Source organism: Euleptes europaea, chromosome 14 (assembly GCF_029931775.1).
Source record: "Euleptes europaea isolate rEulEur1 chromosome 14, rEulEur1.hap1, whole genome shotgun sequence".
Classification (NCBI taxonomy): Eukaryota; Metazoa; Chordata; class Lepidosauria; order Squamata; family Sphaerodactylidae; genus Euleptes; species Euleptes europaea.
In genome coordinates, this window is record NC_079325.1 from 56,709,335 (window position 1) to 56,732,491 (window position 23,157).

The 23,157-nt window shown below is 49.5% G+C and overlaps 1 protein-coding gene across 2 annotated transcripts in view; it reads right to left on the bottom strand.

Moving 5' to 3' along the window:
- RXRA (retinoid X receptor alpha) overlaps positions 1-23,157 on the bottom strand; it is a 179,223-nt gene that overhangs the window by 18,859 nt on the left and 137,207 nt on the right. The window contains exons 3-5 of one of the 2 annotated variants that reach the window (XM_056860275.1): positions 13,657-13,807; positions 10,736-10,915; positions 4,157-4,213 (exon numbers count right to left, since the gene is read on the bottom strand). In XM_056860275.1, coding sequence (XP_056716253.1) covers positions 4,157-4,213; positions 10,736-10,915; positions 13,657-13,807 — 388 coding nt within the window. The remainder of the gene's footprint in view (positions 1-4,156; positions 4,214-10,735; positions 10,916-13,656; positions 13,808-23,157) is intronic. The other variant, XM_056860276.1, reaches the window with a different exon arrangement.

Below are 23,157 nucleotides of genomic sequence, written 5' to 3' on the forward strand. Positions count from 1 at the left end.
ACTCCTTGGCTCAACCATCTCACAGCCCAAACCTGCAAAGATCCACACAGTTATCTTCTCCCCTGACCGCGCAAGTGGACATATGCCAGACAGACTCCCCACTGGCACCCTGTCTGCAATGATTGGGACCGGGTGTTCATTAGTGCTAGCTTGAAGCAGCCCTGAATAGTCATCCCCCCTGAAGAGGACGGGGCAGTTTGCCCACCACTGCTGAGCAGCACAACTGACCATGGTGGCTTTCCCCATCATCATCAAGGCTGCTAAGAGCTCTGTAGGGGCTCACACATCCGCCGGCCCAGGCCCTTCTGCCTGGCCCAACCAAGATTCGCAAGGCTCCGAGTTTCACAGAACCCTCCTGCAGGCAGCATGATGGAAAAGGAACAGAGGGAATGGCCTTGGGATTGCACACCAACTCAACCCTCAGGTGGTAACGGAGTACGTTCTTGAAAAGGAAGTGCAAAAGGAGCCCTTACAGAGAGGCCCTGGCAACTGCTCCCTCTGAAGACAAAGCAAGACTGTCTGCTAGCCATACACAACTCTGGCTGGATCTGCATGCAGAATTAAGGCTTCCCCGATCCCCACCTTCAGACGAGCCAAACTGCACCCAGAGCTCAACACCATTCTTCTAAAGTCCCTTTAGAAGGGAGCCAGCATGGTGTAGTGGTTAAAAGTGGTGGTTTGGAGCGGTGGACTGTGATCTGGAGAACCGGGTTTGATTCCCCATTCCTCCACAGGAGCGGTGGAGGCTAATCTGGTGAACTGGATTTGTTTCCCCACTCTTCCACATGAAGCCAGCTGGGAGACCTTGGGTCACACTCTCTCAGCCTCACCTACCTCACAGGGTGACTGTTGTGGGGAGGGGAAGGGAAGGTGATATGTAAGCCGGTTTGAGTCTCCCTTAAGTGGTAGAGAAAGTTGGCATATAAAAACCAACTCTTCTTCTTCCTTCATTCCTCATTTTAAAAAGGATTTGATTAATATACAGGAGAAAAACTGGAAGCCAAGGTCATTTCCACTCATGAGACAGGAAGTAAAAGATTAGATCCTGCCTCCTTGAACAATGGATGGAAATAACCCAACGCTGCAAGATGGCCAACCCTTAGAGTGAGAAGAAGAGTTCTGCAGAACAAGACTCACATAGTGGTGGTGTTGGAAAGTGCCGTCAAGTCGCAGCTGACTTAGGGCAACCCAGGAGGGTTTTCTAGGCAAGAGATGTTCCGAGGAGGTTTGCCATTGCCTGCTTCTGCGTCACAACCTTGGACTTCCTTGGTGGTTTCCCATTCAAGTACTAACCAGGCCTTATCCTGCTAAGCTTCTGAGATCGGATGAGACTGGGATAGCCTGGGCCATCCAGGTCACTGCAGCTGGGCTAGTGAATGTAGTGTTTTATAGCCCCTGTGGAATTCCTGAGGGGCTGCCTTTTCAAATGGCAGAGCTACAGGCACCCCCAAGCAGCAAGGCCCCAGCTCCTGACAGCCGCACCAACTGCTCAGGGGAGGGGCTGAACCAGCACAAATCCGTGGCCTGTTCACGCAATAGACCATGTGCCACCCGTGTCCAAGCAGGATCAGGAGCTGCCCCCTCTGGGGGGTTGCCTGCTGTTGCACTCTGCCAACTGGGGGGACCTCAGAGAGCTGCAAATGCAGTGGATAAGGAAACTCAGATCCCCAAAAGATAGGTCCCAATGAAGCAGAAGGGTGGCGGGATCCTGAGGAACTGCAGCAGAAAGTAGACCTTGCATCTGTCTTTGTAAGTACTAAAATGCTAGAAGGGTACAGGAGCAGCCCCAGAGATGTAATCTGTTCATTCAAACATGCAGCAAAACAAGAAAGTGCCTCTTGTCAGTGCAGGTGTTAGGTAAGGGAACCAGGAGAGCAGTGAAAAGAGGTCCAAGGTCCAGCCCCCACTGAGTGAAGTGAATCCATCCAGCCCCAAATTACGTTTCCAGCAGTGGCCAAGAGGAGCTCACAAGCAGGGCCCAAAGGCAGCCGGGCCCTCGAATGGTTGCTCCAGCGACAGGCACAAGAACATCAGGCCAGTGGCCCATCTAGTCCAGTATCCTGTTTCACGCAGGAGCTAACTAGATACCCCACAGGGCCAAATAGGGCATAGTGGCCAAGGCCTTCCCCTGATGCCGCCTCTCAGCTCTGGGATTCAGAGGTTTGAAGCCTCTGGATATGAAAGTCCCCCTTATCACATTCCCACCCTGGGTCTGTGTGTTCCCACATGGGTGTTGCATGTAAAATGTGTTTCCTCTTCCTGCCACCACCCCAAGATATAAAACCCAGCCTCTCAGTAAACCCTGAGGGAACCCTGGTAAGGCTGCCTCTGAGCAAGTACAAAGGGCAGAGCTTCCATCTATCTTAGCTCCCCCTGTGAGTGCATCCTCTAGCGTGCAAGAGTGGTCTTAGCATGTGGGTGTGATTTTTCAGAAATAGTCTGCTTTTCTTAAACATGAAAGAAGCTTTATTAAACTAGAGCACATATATGGAAAATAGCCATCATAGTTAGAGAGGAAGGCACTGGCAAACCACCTCTGTTAGTCTCTTGCCATGAAAACCCCCCTAAAGGGTCGCCATAAGTCAGCTGCGACTTGAAGGCACTTCACACACACACACAGTTAGAGATACTGATCTAAGGAAATATAAAGGAAAAACATATATCTCACTTAGTTGCATCATGCTAGTGACCTTCAGTTGGAGCAATCGCCTTCCCCCATTTCAAGTTGAACCAAGTTCCTGTTTCTCATGATTCCCCCCGCCCCCGCCGTGAAAATAAACAGATTGCTCAGGAACCCCGACCATAACACCTGTCAGTTACCATGGATAGCAGCCACTGACAGTACTCCTCTCAAAGAATCTAACTCCCTCTTAAAGCCATCTCTATTTGTGGCCATCACGACATCCACTGGCAGTGAGTTCTAAAATTAGATTACTAGTTGAGTAAAAAATGTTGTCCATCCTGAACCCATCACCCATCAACTTCATTGGGTGCCCCCAAGTTCTAGAATTATGGGAGAGAGAGAAAAAACCTCTATCCACTTTCTCCACTCCATGCATAATTGTCTAGACCTCTGTCATGTCCCTCCACCTCAAGCCATCTTTTAACGCTGCCTCCACACATGGAGTTCCCATTTAGCTATCATGGCCCATGAATTTGTGGATCTTTTTTTTTTTTTGCAAAACCACCTACTATAAATGGCCATGAGCAGGAGCCACATGCGGCTCAAATCAAATAAAAAGCCTTTATTAGGCAAGACAAAGTCTACAATAGAAAACTGTCATGCCCAGGGCAATGCAGAATCTATATGATCCACCCACATTCAGTACCAAGAAAAGAAAAAATCTTCATCTTACTGACATTATGCAAATACTGTATGCTCACTTCTAAATACTCTGATTCTGCCCATCATGGAAAGAGACCCACAATGTGAGGAGTACCAGAGATACCTGGAAGTTCCAGACCTCCCCCACCAAGCGAGGGTGAACAAGCAGGACGAAGATTTCTCACCTTGTGGTGAAACTTCCCTGTAAAATCCAGTGGCATAAACTCACCCAAGGTAACGAGAAGGAATTGAACAGGTGACAAAGTATGTACTCGGCTTTTTAGAACAATTCTTCCATTAAAATGAAACTTGCAGCCTCTCGTGTACAGGGACATTACACAAAGTACGGGGGATCAAGAAGATGTCCGCCCGTCCCCCAAACGGGACTGAAGGCCCTTCTCCTTCTTTTTGGGGTCCCTGCTGCCCCTGCCTCTTCCACTGACCCGAGTCCTCATCCATTCTGCTCCCACGCTGCAGACAGAGAGGGGCTGGGCTCTGGAGTGAGGCGTTGCAGCTGGCACCTTTGGAGGCCTTGCTTGTGACTGGGGAAGCTCCCTTGAGAATAGACCTGTTTAAAGAACCTGCATCTGAAGCAGAGCAGCGTTTAAAGAGAGGGGGTGACCAAAGGAGGGAGGGGAAGATGATCGCATGATGCAGTTTGCTGGGGACCAGTGACAGATTTGCTGGACTTTGGAGCACAGCCTAGGTGGGGAGAGCTGCTGTATCTCCTCCCCCCCCCCTTAACTCTGCACTGGGGTTACACTTCTGGGCTATATCAGCGTGGCTTGCTGCTTAACAGCTGGTCTAGTAAGATGAAAATGGGAATAATACCTTGTTCTTCCTGCCTTCCTGGGAGTCTTGTGGGCCGGGATGGATGGTGCTCCATCCCTGTAATAGAGTAAAAATTTGGAAATGAAACATTGTTATAGCAAAGGTTTTGCTGCTGTGCTTTTACTATTAGGGTTATTAATTTTTATAGTGCCATCAGTCTACATGGCCCTTGCCTTTTGACCAAGCTGCAAAAAATCACATTTCAAAAGGGGCAGGGGGGGGGTTTTGACAGTTCTCATCCGATTTACAAAAACGTGCGCTGCCTCCCGGGGCTTCCTTGCTTGCAGCAGGCTGGCAGTGCCACAGGAGGGCAAGGTCCACAGGCTGCGGAGGGAGGGCGTCTCCTTGTGCATGGCGCATGGCTGCAGGAACTCTCCCCTGCTAAGGTGCTGAGACACATTTCTTGGCCATGACAACTGCTGCCATTGCCCTCAGCATCTTGGCAGGGGAAAGCCTGGACACCCCCCCCCCCCATGGGAAGGCATCAGTAGGAACCCTTGAAAAGCCGTCTGTCAATAGAAAGCCACCAGCCAAATGAGAAGGGGCACCACAAAGATCTGGCACAGGGTGGCAGGCCTGGAATAAAAAGGGGGGGAAGTATCCAATCACCCTATGAAGCAAACCCCGGGCGGGTTTAGTCCAAGGCTTGTGTGACAGATTTTGCTACCTGAAGTGGCAGCACCACCTGACCCAAAAAACGCAGCCCACGATCCCTTGCAGCAGAGAAAGAGGCTCAGGTACACAGCATCACAGAAAAACACAGGGGCCGCTTGATATTTCTTTCAAATATTTATGAGGATAAAATATTGGTCCAGGGTGCAGTGTTCAGCATCCTGAGACACTCAGCTTCCAAATTATTATCTTTTGAAAGCAAGACTCTAGTCCTCTTTGTGTTAAGGATAGGGCTCTGGGCACCTTCTGTCCTGAAAGTGTTCTCTTCCATCCATGGCCACGTTCTGAACTCCCTCTGCAGGTCTCCATCTACCCTCCCCCTCCAGCACAACCTTTTGTGTTTTGAGAGGAATTTTAATGAGGTCCATAACAGAGACAAAAGGGAGAGCTCTTGCCTACCCTGTCCTTGGTGGTGCTGCCACAACAAGGGCCACCTCAGAACCAGAGCAGACAATGGGCCAGCGGGGGCTGCCCCAAAAAGAACCTCAGCTTGCAGTTGGTCACAATTACCCCAAGCCCTTCGCGGATTCAAACGAGTTCTCCTTGGCCAGGCTCAAAATCTATCTTGATTAAAAAAAAGAAGAAGATAGGATGCTTTCCCCGTTATTTGCTTTGTCTTCACAGACAACCAATTTGGTGCACAAAATCTTTGGAGGTTACGCGTCTAGCAAAACTGAAATGAACTTCTGTAGTGAGGCGGGGAAGCGGCCTGAAGATGGCCTGCAGTCCCAGACAAACCCTGAGAAAGCTGAACGGGTGAAGCTGAATGCAGAAAAACAGCCACCAAAGAATCCTCAACAGTTGTTTTCTTTTTTAAAACACAAGTCCATTTCTACCACTCATGAACAAGAGACTGTGGGCAATTGCAGGATGAAACCTCAAAAGCTGTAAGACTGCGTGGGGAAGGTACCAAGGGGATGGGACTTCGGTTCCCTAAACAGTTGCTTGGCCCTCCTCACAGTTATCAGAGGCGGTTCAAGTATGCAGAATGAGAACAACCAGGGCAAGTGGAAGAACTCCTGCAAACAGCACAATTCGGCTTTCACTTCTTAAAAGTTGGGTATTTCTTTTGAAGGCCCAGCTCCCATCTTGGAGGCACAGCAGGGTTACCAACTACAACTAAGGGCATTCCTGGAGATTCGGGGATGGTGCTTGGAGAGGGTGGAGTTTGGGGGAGGAAGGAAGCTCAGTCAGAACATGCTGCTACGGATTCCGCCTTCTGAAGCTACCGTTTTTGCCAGGGGAACAGATCTCTTTAGTCTGGAGATCAGCTGCAATTCTGGGAGAATGCCACAAGCCACCTTGAGGCTGGTAACCCTAAGACATGCAGGGAACTGAACCAGCCTAAAAGACATCAAATGATGAACAGCTGATGATCAGAGCAGGAACACACACACCCATCTTCTTCTGGGTCCGCCTTTCCCTAATGTTCAAATTTCCTTCCTCCTCTTGCTCTGTTAGTTCTACAAACATTCTGCGGTACGCCCAAAATGCTCCGAAACAGCAGGGCCCCAGCCAAAGTGGTCTTTGTAAATGGGCTGTTCCCTGCATGTGCAGCAATCCCTTTTGGCCTTGCAAGTCCATCCCCCCTCCCCGGCCCCAAAATTCCTCCTCCACATTTCTGGACTGCTCTGGAGGTGGTGAGAATTTGCCCCCTGTCTCACTGCCTTCTACCTGTCCCCCACCCCTTCTCTTTTCAGCACTGTGTCTGCAATAGACCGTTGCGCAAAGAGTCCGTTTCAGCTGCTGACTTTGCTATGGAAGGCCAGCTTCCCAGGGTGTGGGAGGTTTGGGGAAACTGGGGGGAAACAGTTGCATAAACTACTGGGGAGAATCAGTGACCTCCTGAGTGTATGTCAAAATGATTTGTAAAGCCTCCTATTATAGTGTTATCATACCCTCACACCCCTATACAGGATGAAGCAATCTCCTGAGCTGTAAAGCACAAAGTCAATGTGAAAATGTCAGCGTTGCTATTCGATCTGTGTCTACAGAGAGAGGACTGGTTCTCTTCCACGGCAAGGAGCACATTCAACCCTCTTTGGTTGGTGCACCAAGTATAGCCATTCCACACAAAGGAAGATTTAGTCATGATTATCCAAACTCCAATCACATCCTAGTTAGATACCACCCAGTATGCTCTGTGTGGGTCTGCCCTTGAAGCAGCTTCAAGTACAGTTGAAAGACTGTGTCACCAGGCACCCCTTAGCTTCTCGGCACAATGAAATGCTACATCTTAATTTTAAAACCGTACATTGCCTGGACTGAAAAGGGCCACTTTCTCCTATACAAATAAAATATGATCAGCTACAAAATGCCTGTTCTGGGTCCATCTGTCCCCGCCCCCCACCTTCACAGGTAAAGTGATTGGCCACTAGACCCAGGGCTTCCTCAGTGGTGGCTCCTTCATACTTGGCATTCCTCCTTGAAACTATTCACCCGGCACTTAGCTTGATTAGATTTGGATGCCAAGCCACAACCCACTCTGTCTTAATGTTGCGGTGGCTTAAGAACTCCTGGCCCTGGTTTCTGTTGATAATGCTGATGATTTTAAGCAGGGCCGGCATCAGCAGTCAGCCATGGGGGCTGCCCGGGGACTCAATGCTGCCACTGCCAGCACTAGGCACTGAGGATGGAGCGGGAGGATGAAGCTGGTTGCCACTTCGTGCCAGACGGCTCCATCCACCGTCCACCTCAAGGGATGCAGCTACAGAAGAAAGGGTGGAGCCAAAGGGGAAGGGCTAGAGTGGGGAAGAAGAAGAATGGCCACCAAAGAGCAAGGGGCAGTTCTATTCCCACAAAAAGCTGTAGCCAGCCCTGATTTCAAGTCTGCTGCCCCTTATTCATTTAAAACTTGTATAGATAATTCGTTTTATCGTTTTAAGCATGGGAACCTAGGTGCTAAGAACGGCAGGACAGAGATATTTCAAATGTGGTGGGTGCTTCCAAGCCACTGATCTGTCTGGCTCAGCGTTGTCTCTCCTGACTAGTGGCAGCTCTCCAGGGTCTCAGGCAAAGAAAGGGCCTTTCTAACAGTTGCTAGCTGAGATCCTTGAAGATCTCTAGAGAGGCCAAGGATGGAGACAGGGGGCTTCTACATGTAAAGAGATCTTAGCCGCAGAGCCCTGCCAAAAGAATACCTTCTGGGCGCTTCTAGGAACTAGAATATTGGAAGGTGCCTTGGATCAGGTCCAATTAGACCAGTAGGGTCAACTTTAATGAACAGTGGCTCCCAGGCATGGCAACATTCCCAGCCCAGATTCTCTGTGTTGATGCTGTTGGGGTCTGAACATGAATCACGAACCCTGTAAAGTGCCATCAAGGCACAGTTGACCTATGGTGACCCCGTAGGGTTCTCAAGGCAAAAGACTGAGGCTTTTTTTGCCACTGACGTCCTCTGTGTAGCGACCCAAGTACTGACCAAAGCTGAACAAAGAGAACATTTCTTCACAGAACATGCAATTACCTAAATGGCTTCTGAAAAACAGTTAGAAAAATCTATGGTGGATAGAACTCTCAACAGAGTTGAACCTCCATGTACATGGGAAATATACATCGAAATGCCAGTTGATGTGGGGGGTAGGGGGATAATGGGAGAGGGCTGCTGCTTTCCCGCTCTACATGTGAACAAGCCAGAAGCATCTGACCAGCATAATTTGGGTCTGACAGACCCACAGCCCAGCCCAGCAGAACTCTTCTGTTCAGCCTCCCCTCGCCTCCTAGACCCTAGAGTCGGCTCTTTCCCGGCCCCTCCACACTTCCTTCCAAATGCCCTATAATCAGTTGCCCTTGAAGTTTCCCTAGAGAAAAGATGGTGCTGACATTTCCAGAGATGGCACGTGGGAGGCCTTGGATAACCCTGGAAACGAAGCCTGTCAGGTTTGCTTAGTACTTGCGAGGCTCCGGATGAATCCTCCACGCTCTTCCTCAAAGGCAGCGTTGGCAGGCAGAGCGACACCAAGAAGGGAAGAAACAGGCCTGGAGGTCTCCTGAGCCTCATTCTAGGGGTGACGCACTGGCTTGGGAGGCAGGAGATTCAGGATCACATTTGTGTCCCATTTGACCTTGTGAGGTACGTCAGGCTGACAGAGACTTTGCCTAAGGCCACCATCCCCCCAGCTTGATGGCAGACAAAACATGACCCATGCCCTCCTAGGTCCACTCCAGAGCTCCATCACCCAAGCCATGCTGCTCCCTACAAACACTCCACGGGTGACCCCTCTCTGCCTTAGTTAGCACACCTGCTTTTTATTACTCCATTTTGTATGAAATACTGGTATGATTATCGCAAATGTCATCTCATTGTTAACACTCATCCTACTAGTAGTTCACCGGCTATCAAGGAGCCCCCAAGAGTCAGTGGCAGTGCCAGGGGGCACGCAGCAAGAGACCCGGGACCACACCTTCTGGTTGGTTTGTTGTTGTACTATAGAAGTAGCCATCGGGGGGCCAGAAGCAGTGCTTGGGGGAGGGGGGTGAACCTCCTGGGACCTTTCCCCCCAATCAAAGCAGCCCCCCACTCCTGAAACTGCAATTAATTAGTCTTCCCCACCCCATGAAATAATGAGAAGTGACTAGCTTTTTCTTCCATGAATAAAGGTCAATATCTGCTTCAGGGGGTGATTTTTTGGGGGAAACAGCTCAAGGTTTCCCCTCACTGCTCCAACCAAATGCAGAATTCCCTCCCCAAAACGGTGAGATCCAGTCAACAAACTCCAGCATGCCTGATAATAAACTCAGTGACATTTGTCAATCATCTTATTTTGTTGAAGGGATCAATCAATGAGACACAACATGGACGGTGTGATTAAAACTGTATTAAAATGATTAACAATGAGAAGGAAACCAGTATGGTTTGTGCAAGCCAGAGTTTTCAGCACTTGCACAAGTAGCAGGCTTCCTAACAGACACCGTCCCTCCTTCTCGTATGCCCCACGCAGATGCTCTTCAAAGACCCACAGGAGACTGGCAAGTCTTCCACACAGGCCCAAACAACTTCATTATTTATTAGGCACCACCTCCATTTGAAAGGTTAAAGGGATTTTTTGCCCCATTCAGAAATTCTGGAGTGTAACAAGCAGATCACAGTGGAACAGAAATGTGTCAGATTACATGGTAGGGCAGCAAGTAGGGAAACTGTCTGGTATCCCTAACAACCATGGCTCCAGTCCCTCAGTGCTTAGCAAAGTGAATGTTGCAGGGTACAGCGATCCACGCATTGAAGTTCCCAGCCTTGGGTCCTTTACTGCAAAACTGCATTGTGAGCCTTTGAATCCACATCAAGGCCCACCTTGGAACTTGCTAAGACAAACCTGCCAAGAGGATAAACCCCAGGGCAACAGGGCTGGTGCACTTCCGTGTGGCAGAGGAAGAAAAGCAAAACAGGAGAGATTGGCTGCCAGATTCAGCTTCCTGGGGCTCACTGCTTTTTATTTCCTTTTTTAAAAAGCACCGCTTTCTCCCCCATAGGATTATATGGCAGGGCTAGAAAAGTGTGTAGACAACGACAGGAGAAATCATGGACTAGTTTCAGGGGTCCGCATCTCTGATCAACCACTACGCATTACACAGAAAGACTATCCAAGACTGTGTCCCTTCAATGGAATGGAGAATGTATGAAGAAACAAGCCGACAATGGATTTCAGCATAGTTAATGCTGTTGAGTAACATAATCAATGCAAAGGTTGCCAAAATTCAAAGGTTCTTACATATAAAAAGCTCCCTGTATGTGCAAAACACAAGTGAGAAGTAGTAACTCTGTGTGTGTCTGTCTGTGTGTGTGTGTGTGCGTGTGTGTGTAGGGGAGGGGACATTCAAAAACAAGACTGCCTCCCCATCATCAGAAGCAGTTGAGTCCAGCATCGTACCCCCACCTGGCTTTGTCTCCAGCAATGCTGCAGGCCTTACCTTCTCTTTTCATGCCCATAGCGAGGCATTTCTGGTACCGGCAATACTGACACCGATTCCGCTGGCGCTTGTCAATTAAGCAGTCCTTATTATCGCGGCAGGTGTATGTCAAGTCTTTGCGCACCGTCCTCTTGAAGAAGCCTTTGCAACCCTCACAGCTGTACACCCCATAATGTTTACCTGTAAGGGAGAAAGAGGAAGAAGAGGCACCAATGGGAGGCTTCCGCCACACAGAGCCTGGGGAGTTGCACACCTGCCTCACGGGAACCCTGCCTCCTATGGCGGGCCGGGCCGGGGTTGCCTGGCCTACCAGCCCCTTTTTATTTATTCTGAAGTTTATATCCCACATCTTCCCTAAGTTCAAGGCAGCTTACAAAAGGGTTTAAGATATACAGTGAGACCAAAGTAGATCAAAAGGGCAGCAGTAAGCCAAGCTATAATTCAGGCCGACAGAAATAGACCACATCAACCCCCCTCCTCAAATCCATCTGAAAAACAAAAGCCTTCCCTGTTTTCCAGAAAAGGGCCAGAGTAGTCCGACCCTCTTCTGGCAAACTGGTCCAGGGGTAGGCGGCAGCAGCTGACGAGGCCATTGGGGTTGGTGTACAGACATGCCCACGGGAGGGGGCGCAACAAACACTTTCAGCTAGGCATGCGACTCATACCAGAAGAGGTACATGGGGTTCTCAGGTCAGGCAGGGCTTTCGAGGTAAGAACCAGCACCTTGAAAGGAGCCCAGAAGTAAAAAGGCAGCGGGTGGAGTTGTTTGAAGACAGATGTTCCCTACTCTGTACCAGCTGACAGGGAGCTGCTGCATTCAGACCTAATGGAAGCTTCCGTACTGTCTTCACAGACAGCCCCACATACAAGAATGAAGACTCAACACTGTTGAGGCAGGGATTTATTTATATATTTAATCCATTTATACCCCAGACGTTTGCAGAGATCGCGCCTATTGTTCCAGAACGCTAATCACTTCAGCAGAGATCTCCTGGTTCCTCCCGGGTTGCAAAAGCCATTGGAATCAGAAAAGATTTCCAAATTCTCACTAGCCCACCCCGGCAGCCACAGATTAATCCTTTTGTCACCTGGGAACCTAGGAGGGGTAAATCCCCTCTCCCCACCCCCAGAAAAACAGTATATCTGGGGTGCCCCCAGCCCATAATGTTACCTTAGGTCTTTCCTGGCATCTTTGCCGTTACTCTGTTGGTTTGGTTTTGCGCAGCCTGACCAAGCTCCCTCCCGCCTTGATGGCCAAGTCTATGGGAACCCCTTGCCCCCGCCTTTGCTTAATTTCTTCTGCCGGCTGCACGGAGCGCACAGGAGCGGCCGTGTCAGTTTCAATGGAACGTGCAGCGGCAGTCCCGGTAGCTTTTGGGGCGGGCACGCGGCTGGAACAGTAGTCGTGTGCCTGCATATCGGGTAGCCAGGTCCAGTCCTGGAGTTTAGGCGGCCCATATGCTTACACCTCCTTTCTCCCTAATGGGAACCCAAAGCAGCTACGATATGCTACAACATCCTGAGCCCATGGAGAGATGCCACATTCATGCATTGCAGTCACCAGGAGGAATCCAGGATGCAATTTTCCATCGGTGGAACAGAACCTTCCTCCCCATTCCCTGTAGCCCACCTTTCTTTCTTTCTTTCTTTCTTTCTTTCTTTCTTTCTTTCTTTCTTTCTTTCTTTCTTTCTTTCTTTCTTTTTCTTTCTCTCTCTCTCTCTCTCTCCCTCCCTCCCTCCCTCTCTCTTTCTGCCGTCAAGTTGCAGAAAGAAAGAAAGACGGTAAACCCCCATAGGGTTTTCAAGGCCAGAGACATCGAGAGGTGGTTTGCCATTGCCTGCCTCTGCATCACAACTCTGGTATTCCTTGGAGGTCTCCCATCCAAATACTTGCCAAGATCTACCCTGCTTAGCTTTTGAGATCCATGAAATGCTGCTCCAGGGGAATGGGAGACCCTGAAGAATTACATGAGGGGGTCTGCAGCAGGAAGGGGGAAATCATTGGATACTGCCAATTTAGTCTGGAACCAACCCACCATTAGCAACTACCGGTGGAGCTGGCACACCATGCCATCCCAGGCAGGGAAGGTTAGAATGCCAGTTGAGGGAGAGGCGGCATTCTGATCCAAAACCCACTCTCTCCCTCCCAGGACATCTGCTGTGCCCCAGAAGGGAGAGGAAAGAGATGCCCTGCCTGCCCTGCATATGTCCAGAAAGGTCTCAGCAGAAGCCTCCCAGGGAGGTGGGGGTTGAAAACACTGCCTCTCTCTCAGTGGGGAGGGAGCATTTTGAACTCCCACTCAGCCAGGAAACTTCTGTGGCTGATGGGGGGGGGGGGCAATTCAAATACCAAGACAGAACACCACCTCTCATCCCAGAGAACAGCTGGGGATCTGACCCCCACACACGCACACACAGTTAAGTGGGGCATAATGGGGTCAGATGCCACCATGGGGCAGAGCCACTCAGTCCCAGACAACATAACTATTTGGTTTGCACTCCTAGAGTGGACTTTGAAATGATTCTGACGAAGTCTCAAAGGGCTTCAGGCCATGACATTCATGCAGACAGCATTGGGGGGGGGGGGGGATGAAGGGGAAGGCATTGGCACCAATAGGTTGCAGATGAGGCCTCCCTACCCCTCAGACACCTCTAGCAGTTGTGATATTCCACCCACAGTGGGTAGGAGGCAGAAACAAGGCAAGACGTCATGATATGACAAAGTCCATTAATAATTAATTGATATACTGCTGTATGGCTGAACAATTCATTTGGTTTTTCTGCATTAAACACAAACAGGTTCCAATGTCTGCCAATCCTCCTACTTTACCATGTCAGAAACAGACTGAAAGCAGACGAGAGAAACTCTGGATCCTTGTATCCCACCCCTTCTGCAGGACACTTGGCCAATTTGGCGTTACCTGAAGATCTGTCCCCACAGATAGCACATATGTGCTTGGTGAATGAGGCCATGGCTGAGGAAGGGTGGACTGGCACTTTCAGAACTCCGTTGAGGCCCAAAGGGGGTTTAATGTCCTCTGTGCTGCTCACTGGGTTCATGGGGGAATTGAGCTGCAAAGAGAGGCATACAAAACAAGATATCACCATCAACCCAGAAAGGGAAGGAAGAAATAACTGGACAATGCACCTCAACACAGTTAAGTGCTGTTAATTCACTGATCAGTGCAAACATGTAAAGTTTTCTCAAAGGGCGCATATGCCATCACAATTGTGAGGTCAGAACCTTTAAACTGACAATAGCTAAGAAACAGGGATCCACTGGGGGAGAGCGATTGGGTAAACATGGTCCCATGCCCAGATGTTGCATTTCTACCAGCTTAAGTTCCCCAGCGACTCAAACGACATAAGCTGAGTTGGCAGCCCCCTTCTATCAGAGAGGCAGTCTGAGGGCAAGTGATGTGAGGTAGCCACCATGCTGAAGCCAAGCAGGCCGAGGCCTGGTCAGGCCCGAGCAGGGGGGTTGGACTGGATGACCTCCAAGTCTCCTTCCAATTCTAACACTGTATGGTTTCAGAGAGACCTAAAGAATACTAACAGTCATTATCACAAAGCGCTTCACATAGATTGACTTAGTTGTTGCACAGCAGTTGTGGAAGGTTTCCCCCCACCCAACTGCAGACTGAACATACAACTTCCCAGCTAACGCTCTTGGCTGTACGATAGATACTATACATCAACTCCAGGGCAGCTTCCTGGGTGGTGGTCCCACCCTGGGAGAGTATCTTGATTCCCCTGCCCTTCTACAGAGACTCTCCCCTAAGACATCTCCTCCATCAAGATCAGCAGGGGAAGTGTCGCCATCTCCTGCACAGAGCCTTCTCAATGGTGGCCCCATGATGACAATCCAGCCTCCCCAGGAAGTCTTGCCAGGCTTTTTGCCTCTTGCTTCTGGTTTCATACTCTCTGTCCTGAAATGACTAGCGTGTTTTACAAAGTGACTCAATTTCCTCAATGAGGACACACCACACAGTAGCTGGAGATGCATCAGGAAAGTGAGGTGTCAAGTCAAGTGTGGATCTCAGCAGGGCAGATTCCCTTGTCCCGAACTGGAATCCGGGTCAGAAACCTGGGCTCTGGTTGGGGCAGAACAATTTCCGGAGTGGGCACCCAGCCTGTCACTCTCTGTTAAATTTGGTACCCATTTCAGAGCCTGCAAATCTTCAGTCTCATGAGACATATGCACAGGACATCACTACTTCTTTTTCAAAGAAAAAGAAAAAAGAATCAACGGCTACACACACAACATGAAGTTACTATGGTGAATAATCACAAGCTATGGTGAATAAACAAAACCCACTGTACTGCCACCAGCAAGCCCCACCTGAGATCTTCAGAAACGAGTGATGCTGAATGCAGGAAGGTACACCCACCCCAAAGCTTTGGGGGCCTAAACTGATGGACTCTCTGCTCCCCCAGCCCCATCTAGAGCATTTCTCTGTGTCCCCCCAGCCCCCCAAGACCAAAGGGAAGGCATCATCAAGAGCCTGGGGCCAGCAGTTTCCTTAAACCTGTATCGCCAGGAGACTTGACCACAGGCAAGTTCAACAGAGAGGCAAGCAGACAAGCTGAGGGGTTGCCGGGGGTCTCTGGAAGAGAGGTCCAGAGGAAGGGGCACTCACCGACCCCAGAGATGGCCGTGTCAGGGGGGGGGGACACCTGCTCTTTGTTCTTACTGACACAATTCCATCAACACAGAGGGCATTTCACACATTAGTGCTGACCACAGAGATCCAGCAGCAAGAGGTCAGGAGAGAGGGCAGGACAGGAATCTTTCAGGCACATAAAATAAACTGATTTAGATTTGCAAGGGTGAGGCAAAGCGAAAGGCCTGAGAGAAACAGGGGTTTTAGGGGAAGGATCTGAAGGGGGGTGAGGTGGTTCCAGGCACAGGGGGCAGCAAGGGCAGAAGGGAACTGGAAGGAACAGAAGGCATGGCACAGGGTGGGGGGAGAGAAATGAGGAAGGAGGGAGGAAGGATGGACACGACATGTGGTGTGTTGGGGAAAGAGGAGGGCAGAGAAAAAATACAGTGGAGGGCGGGCCTTTGTGGGTACCGAAGAGTTGCCAACTCCTGGAGGTTTGGAGGTGAGGCCTGGGGAGGGAGCTCAGCAGGGGTGTGATGCCCTAAAGTCCACCTTCCAAAGCAGCCATTTTCTCCACGGGAGCTTATCCCTGTAGATCCGCTGTAATTCCAGGACAACTCCTGGCCCCATCTGGAGGTTGGCAACCCTACTGAGCTGCTGCTGAACACAGTACTGACAGAAAGCCAATGCAGGTGCTGAAGGCATCCCTTTGGCCACGGCTGCTGCCACTCTCCCACTAGGGTTGCCAACTCAGGTTGGGAAATTCCTGGAGATTTGGAAGTGCAGACTGGGGAGAGGGGAGTTTGGGAAGCGGAGGGACCTCAGCAGGTATAATGTCATAGAGTCCACCCTCTCGAGCAGTCATTTCCTCCAGGGGAAGTGATCTCTGTCGCCTGGAGATTAGCTGTAATTCGGGGGGGGGGGGGGAGGTCCCGGTAGGAGCTTGGAGCGCTGTGCAGTTTCCACTGCTGATTGTGAAGACAGCTGAGGCTCCAGATACCCCCCTCCTTCTTTCCCTCACATGCTTGGGGGTGGGAGTGCTCCTGCCCTGCCCCAACATGAGAGGCATCAGGCCCACCTCCTCAGGAGAACTTCAGCAGCGTCCGGTTTGGCCTCCTCACCCGGGAGCGCAGCAACTTCCCCGCCCCGCCCCGCTCTTCCTCGCTCCGTTTTAGACTTCGGCTGAACCCGTCTGCAGCAAAATTTCCCTTTCATGTTGGCAGCCTGGTTTCCTCTATTTATTTTAGCAAAGAATAAGTGGGTGTTCCTACGGGGGAAGGGAAATCCGATTTGGGTTCTCCAAACATCCCATTTGTTGGCTGCCTGGTGGAAGCGGAGTGGGAAGTGAGGGGCAGCCTGAGAAAGTCAGGAAGAGGAACAAACCCGGTCTGTGTATCGCTGTAGAAATGCTTATTCCGGAATAATGTCCCACTCCTTCCCCCCCCCCTTCCAGAGAACCATTAATTTGTTTTACAAAATGGGGTGTATATCGAATCTGGGGTGGGGTGGAGGGGTGACAATGGAGAGTGTGATGACCCACTTCCTTTAATTTCCATGTGGAATGCTTGTTGTGCCTCAGCATGTTATTGCAACAAGAATCCAACCCCACACACACACACACTCACACACTACACACACAGCCTTTCCTACCCGCAAAGGTTAACCCTTTCAGCAGCACTGATTCCTGCACACTGAGAAGAGTGCAGAAGTCCCAAAGGGGAAGCTTCACTTTCTTAGCCTTACTCCTTTCCCTCTTCAGGCTGAAAAGGGGAACAGCCAGCAGCAACGGGGGTGGGGGTGGGGTGGGGGGTCTAAAAGCACTCTAAAAAAAAGCCTACATGTTGTCAGGAGACGGGAGGCATTAGAAGCTCTTCCTCTTATCTCCCGCCCACATGCAGGATGCTTTCAGTGATTTGGCAAAAATATTCAAGTGGTTGCAGAGTCAGCTCGTAGGGCTGGGAAACCCCCCAGGTTCCTCTTTCAGCACCTTTCCTAAGAACCACGGCGCCACTTGGGTCTCCCCCTCTGGCGCCTGCGGGTTCTCCCTGTTGCATCCTCGATGTTGTGAGCAGAACTGAACTGACCGCAGAACCAGCACGCTTGTGGGTGGGACAGGATCATGCAAACCACAGATGGGCAACTTCTGCATTCTTAGGGGCCATTTGGTCTGGGGAACGGAAGCATCAGACCCCACCTCCCCCCAAGGGAGACCGGGCTCTATCATACAGCCGGCACGCCAGCAGTCGCATGGGGCACATGAGCTTGGATTCCGTGGGCCACAGATCAGGGAGCAAGGGCCGAGGTGTGAATGTAAATCCTCTCCAGATCTCAATGAGCAACGTCCCTTTGCTTCTCCAGGAAGCAACGCTTCTCAAACTGTGCGTCTGGACCCAAGAGAGGATCACAATTCTTACAGGTGGGCAACCAGGTGAACTGTAAGAAGAGGCTTTGGGAGACTCAACATATTTGGGTTTGCCGCTGCAGAATACACAGAGGGACTTGTGGCAGCGATCAAGATGGATACATATTATAAACACTATAAATGAACCAACAGAATATAAACTTGTTCAGTGTTAACTGCCATGAGATTCTTGTGCTTCATATTGGGGAGGGGGAAAGTAGCCTGGAATTTCTTTGCCCATGCCCCCCCCCCCACATACACTACTTTTGGAAAGTTTGACACAAACCTCATAAGCAAACAACCACTGAGTTTCAGCTGTGGAGGCAGGGATCACTGGCTGATACCCACCGTGGGCCAAGCACCACGCTTCCTAAGCTGCTTTTCTGAAGACAAGGAGAAGCACAGACGCAAGGGGAACAGCTGCTGCCCTCCACATGCCACAGGTATGGCTGAGGGACACCTTGTCTTGCCCCTGCCCAAGATCTTTCAAACCCCTTCTTAGAGCAACGTCCTTCTTTACATCTGGCTGCCCTCCAGAGAGGAGAAAGAGGGATATTTTCAGCCAAAAAACCTGAAGAGACTGAAGGCTTAATTAAGTATTTTTAAAATTTTAGATCACTGATATCCTGCTTTTCTCCTAAGAGCTCCAGACAACCAAGTCTGGCAGTTCATGGAGAACAGGTGGACCACAAGAGCCAACCAAAACACATACATTGGGTGGAAACTCCAGGGACTGGGGGACAAACTGATATGGGGAGGATATCAATATTGTCTCTGATTTGTGAGTTGGGAAGAAAGGATCCCCCTCCCGATTCAATCCAGAAGCAATCCGGTGACTGTGAATAAATATTACAGGTTTCTTTTGATACAAGATCAAAGCCGAGAGGTGCAGCACCAGGTTGTGGAAGCTCCATGCACAAAAACGGAGGGGGACAGAGGAAGAGGAGGAAGGCTCTTCAGTATTCCTGGCCGGCTTCCCTGCCCTTTGAGGGATGCACTGGCAAGGCTCTCCAAGATGCGAACCCCTTCCCCTGTTTCTAATGGAGATTCTCAGGTTGCTGGATGCCACACCGAAATAATGGATCCTGGTTCAGTAGGAGAAGCCTTTGGCAAAGATATTTCTTTTTTCCAAAAACATAGTATGCATGACCTGACTGGCAAAGTTGTCCTTAAAAGCAAGGACATAAACATTGTAATCTGCACTCAAGCACAAGCAGCACAGCACCTGCACCATCTCCTTGCTTCCCTGCGGCACTGCCAGAGCCCCTGCCGGGATGGCCTCCAGCACGCAAGACTTCCCCACAGCTGTGGTATCTGCACCTCAGGAACGGCAGCAACAGAAGGGGAAGTTAATTTTTTTAAGCCAGTCACTTTCACAGAGCCACAGAACTGAGGGCAGAATCCTCATAAAAGGTGGAAACATTAGCATAGCCTGGGAAATTGGCCACTCCTTTTTTGACAATTATCAAAAGCCCCTGCTTTATTGGTGTGTGTGTGTGTGTGTGTGTGTGTGTGTGTGTGAGAGAGAGAGAGAGAGAGAGAGAGAGAGACTGAGAGAGTGTGTGTGTGTGATGGAATATAGGTCACTGTTTTTTAAAGTTGCTGCTCTAAATATGCAAAATGCTCTTCAGGATATGTGGAGTGCCATAACCTGGATAGCCCAGGCTAGCCTGATCTCCTCAGATCTCAGAAGCTAAGCAGGGACAGCTCTGGTTAATACTTGGATGGGAGACCACCGAGGAAGTCCAGGGTTGCTACGCAGAGGCAGGCAGTGGCAAACCCTCTCTTGCCTTGAAAATCCTATGGGGTCTTCATAGGTCAGCTGCAACTTGACAGCACTTTCTACCACCACCACCATGGGTGGAGTGTGAAGGGAGGGCTAGCATATGCCAAGGACGCCATGGGAGAGATGCAGTACAAGATCCTGGTCAAGGCTGATGCAAACAGAACAGGAGCTTGTTGAAGCTAGGATCCACTGGGTCACAGCTCACAGAACTGTTAGCCACTTTACACCAGCTCAAAAATCCAGCATTGTGTTGTTCTGGGAGAGGTTTTTAAAAACCTGAGTTCTTCTGGGAGAGGTTTTTTAAAAACCTGATTGGTTCAATAAACACTTTTGATTGTTTGGAAGTCCTGAATTTAAAAAAAACCCAACTTGCATTCACACAAGTATTGCAATAAAATAGCACTGGAATACTATTCCCATTAAATAGCCATACTAACTTACGCTGAGCCCTGTAGCACAGAGTGTTAAGCTGCAGTACTGCAGTCAAAAGCTCTGTTCACGACCTGAGTTCGATCCTGACGGAAGTTGGTTTCAGGCAGCCGGCTCAAGGTTGACTCAGCCTTCCATCCTTCCGAGGTTGGTGAAATGAGTACCCAGTTTGCTGGGGGTAAAGGGAAGATGACTGGGGAAGGCACTGGCAAACCACCCCGCAAGCAAAGTCTGCCTTGGAAACGTCGGGATGTGACGTCACCCCATGGGTCAGGAATGACCTGGTGCTTGCATAGGGGACCTTTACCTTTTTACTTAACCTATGCTACAGTACTAGAAAAGAGCAAGAGTCCAGTAGCACCTTAAAGACTAACACAATTTCTTCCAGAAATGGCTAAACATACGGCATTAGTAAATCAAAAGGAGAATACAGAATTTGTGGGAGAATGGGATTTAAATTGGGAAGTATTGAAGGTTATGTTTTGTTCTAATTCAATTGATTAAGGTAGAAATATTATTAAGATTAATGATTTAGATTTTAAGAATTGTAATCCAATTTATATATGAAGTATTGTATTGAATTAGAAATTAAATGCAAAGGTGACAATAAAGTTATCAAAAAGATAAGAGGAGGAGAGAGGGGAAGTCAACATAAATATATGAATTAATTAGTTATTTAGAATAGAAAAATATTGTTTATATCATATAATTATCTTAATGAATAATGGAAACTACTGTAATATAAAAAACAATAAAAAGTGCTATAAAAAAAGACTAACACAATTTCTGGCAGGGCTGAAACTCACAAAAACTCATACCCTGCCAGGTGCTATTGGATTCTCATTCTTTTCTACTGCTACAGACAGCCTACCCATTGTGATCTATCTATAGGGCAATCCATGGCTACTAATAAAAAATAAATAGGCAGGATGCTGCTGCTGCAGTCATCTTGCTTGTGGGCTTCCAAGAGGCACCTGATTGGCCACTGTGTGATCAGACTGTGGTCTGATCCAGCAGGGCTTTTCTTAACACAGGCAGGATAATGCTGCTGCAGTCGTCTTGCTTGTGGGCTTCCTAGAGGCACCTGGTTGGCCACTGTGTGAACAGACTGCTGGACTTGATGGGCCTTGGTCTGTTCCAGCAGGGCTTTCCTTATGTGCTTATGTAGGAAGGGGCTATTCATGGCTACTAGTCAAAATGGATAATAGTCATGACACATACCTAATCTCTCCAGGATCAGATGAGCAGGCCTATTATATTAGGTGCTGTGGAACACAGGCAGGATGGTGCTGCTGCAGTCGTCTTGTTTGGGGGCTTCCTAGAGGCACCTGGTTGGCCACTGTGTGAACAGACTGCTGGACTTGATGGGCCTTGGTCTGATCCAGCAGGGCTTTTCTTATGTTCTTATCTATCTCCATGCTATAGTAACCTTGAAATGGTAATACAATCTACGCAGGGCTGCCCTTGAAGTCAACATGAAAGCTACAACTGGTGCAGAACACAACAGTTATAGACAGGAGTCAAGTGTTTTGAGCATGTCACTCTGAGTTTTAAATCTTCATCCTGCCTGCCAATTTGCTTCTGAGCTCCATGCAAGGTGCTGGTCTTTTAAAGCCTTTCACAAGTTGAGACCTTCATATCTGCGAGTTCAACTCCACCCATGTGGCACCTCCCATCAACAGATCTATTATTTATCTACTTCAATTATACCCCACCCTTCTACCCAGTGGGGACCCAAAGCACCAAAACATAGTTCTCATCTCATCCATTTTATTATCAGAACATCCCTGTGAGGTAGGCAAGGCTGAGAATGTGTAACTGGCTCAAGGTCACCCAGCAAACTTCCATGGCAGAGCAAGGATTCAAACCTGGGTCTGGATCCCTAACCACAACACCATGCTGGCACAAAGGCCACAAATTACTGGGAATTCTCCCAAATCGGTCTGTAAGAACTGCCAAGGTTTGGGCTTGCGCTTTCTCAGTGGCTCCCCATGAGCTGCAGTACTGGCCTAGCGCGGGTTTGGGATGCTCTGTAAAGAACAGCATTTTCATTCTACTCTTGATAGTGAAGGTTGTGGCCTGCTTCACTCTATTTTGTAACACGGCACTTGTTTTTCAATATCTGTAAGCTGTGTTGATTCTCACTAATCAGGTGAAAAGCAAGATGTACATATTTTACATATAAAATAAATAAATAATTTCCTAGGAAGTACTATTTGAATTTTCACAGGCTCTCCCACATTGGACATATTGGGGAGGGGGGCTTGTGTGTGTACCATGATAGAACAGATGACGGGAAATAATATAAAGTGCAGAATCAATGATGCAAAACCAAAATCTCCATAACTTATGTAGGTCACACAATTCGCTGTCCTCTAGCATAGAACTGAGACAGCCTGAGTATGTTTACCTAAACCGTGTCAGAGAGAGAAATCTGGCTTGTTTTTTGCTGGGGGCCTGTGTATTGCAGAAGAATCCTAATGTCCTTCAGCTCTGCTAGGTCTCCAGTGCCAACCAGGCAGAAGCTGACAGCAAGTGGCACCTGCCATCTGATGCTCAACACCTTCCATCAGGGCCACCTCTGCTCCACAAGGCAGGCACATGCTTCATTACCCTGGGAGCTCTGTGGACCTGAGCAAACACGTGGAGGGAGGAGGGAGGGGAGGGACAGGACGACGACACCCCCTTCCTCCCCCTTCAGTCTTCTGCATTCTGAATGCTCAGGAAAAAAGAGAGCAGAGCACACGGCAAAAAGACCCTTGGGGTCTTGCGTCTCTCCTCCAGGAAGAGCACTTCAAGCAGGCCACCAGGAGATGAGGGCCACTGGAGAGGCCACACGGGTGGCTTGGCAGCATGCAGGATCTGCTCCCTTCTTTATTTCTGGTCCTCTACTAACGTGGCCAGCTCTAGAAATAAAATGAGCATGGGGCAAAGGAAGACAGCCAAAGCAGCCTCTTCTCTCTGGGATCTCTCTCATGGCCCAGGCACTGGGAGGCCTTCTGGGAAAAGCTACCTTCTCTCCATAGGGCTTGTGGTGAGGCTGAAGCCCCTGAGCTCCAAAGATGCCAAAGAGGACAAGAACCAGCCTGGTGCATAGGGCAAGTCCTCAGGTAGGACAGACTTGGGCTAAAATCCCCACCTCATTCTGGACATGTCACCAGATGGCTTTCTGGACACGTCACTTGCGGCCTAGCCTACCTCA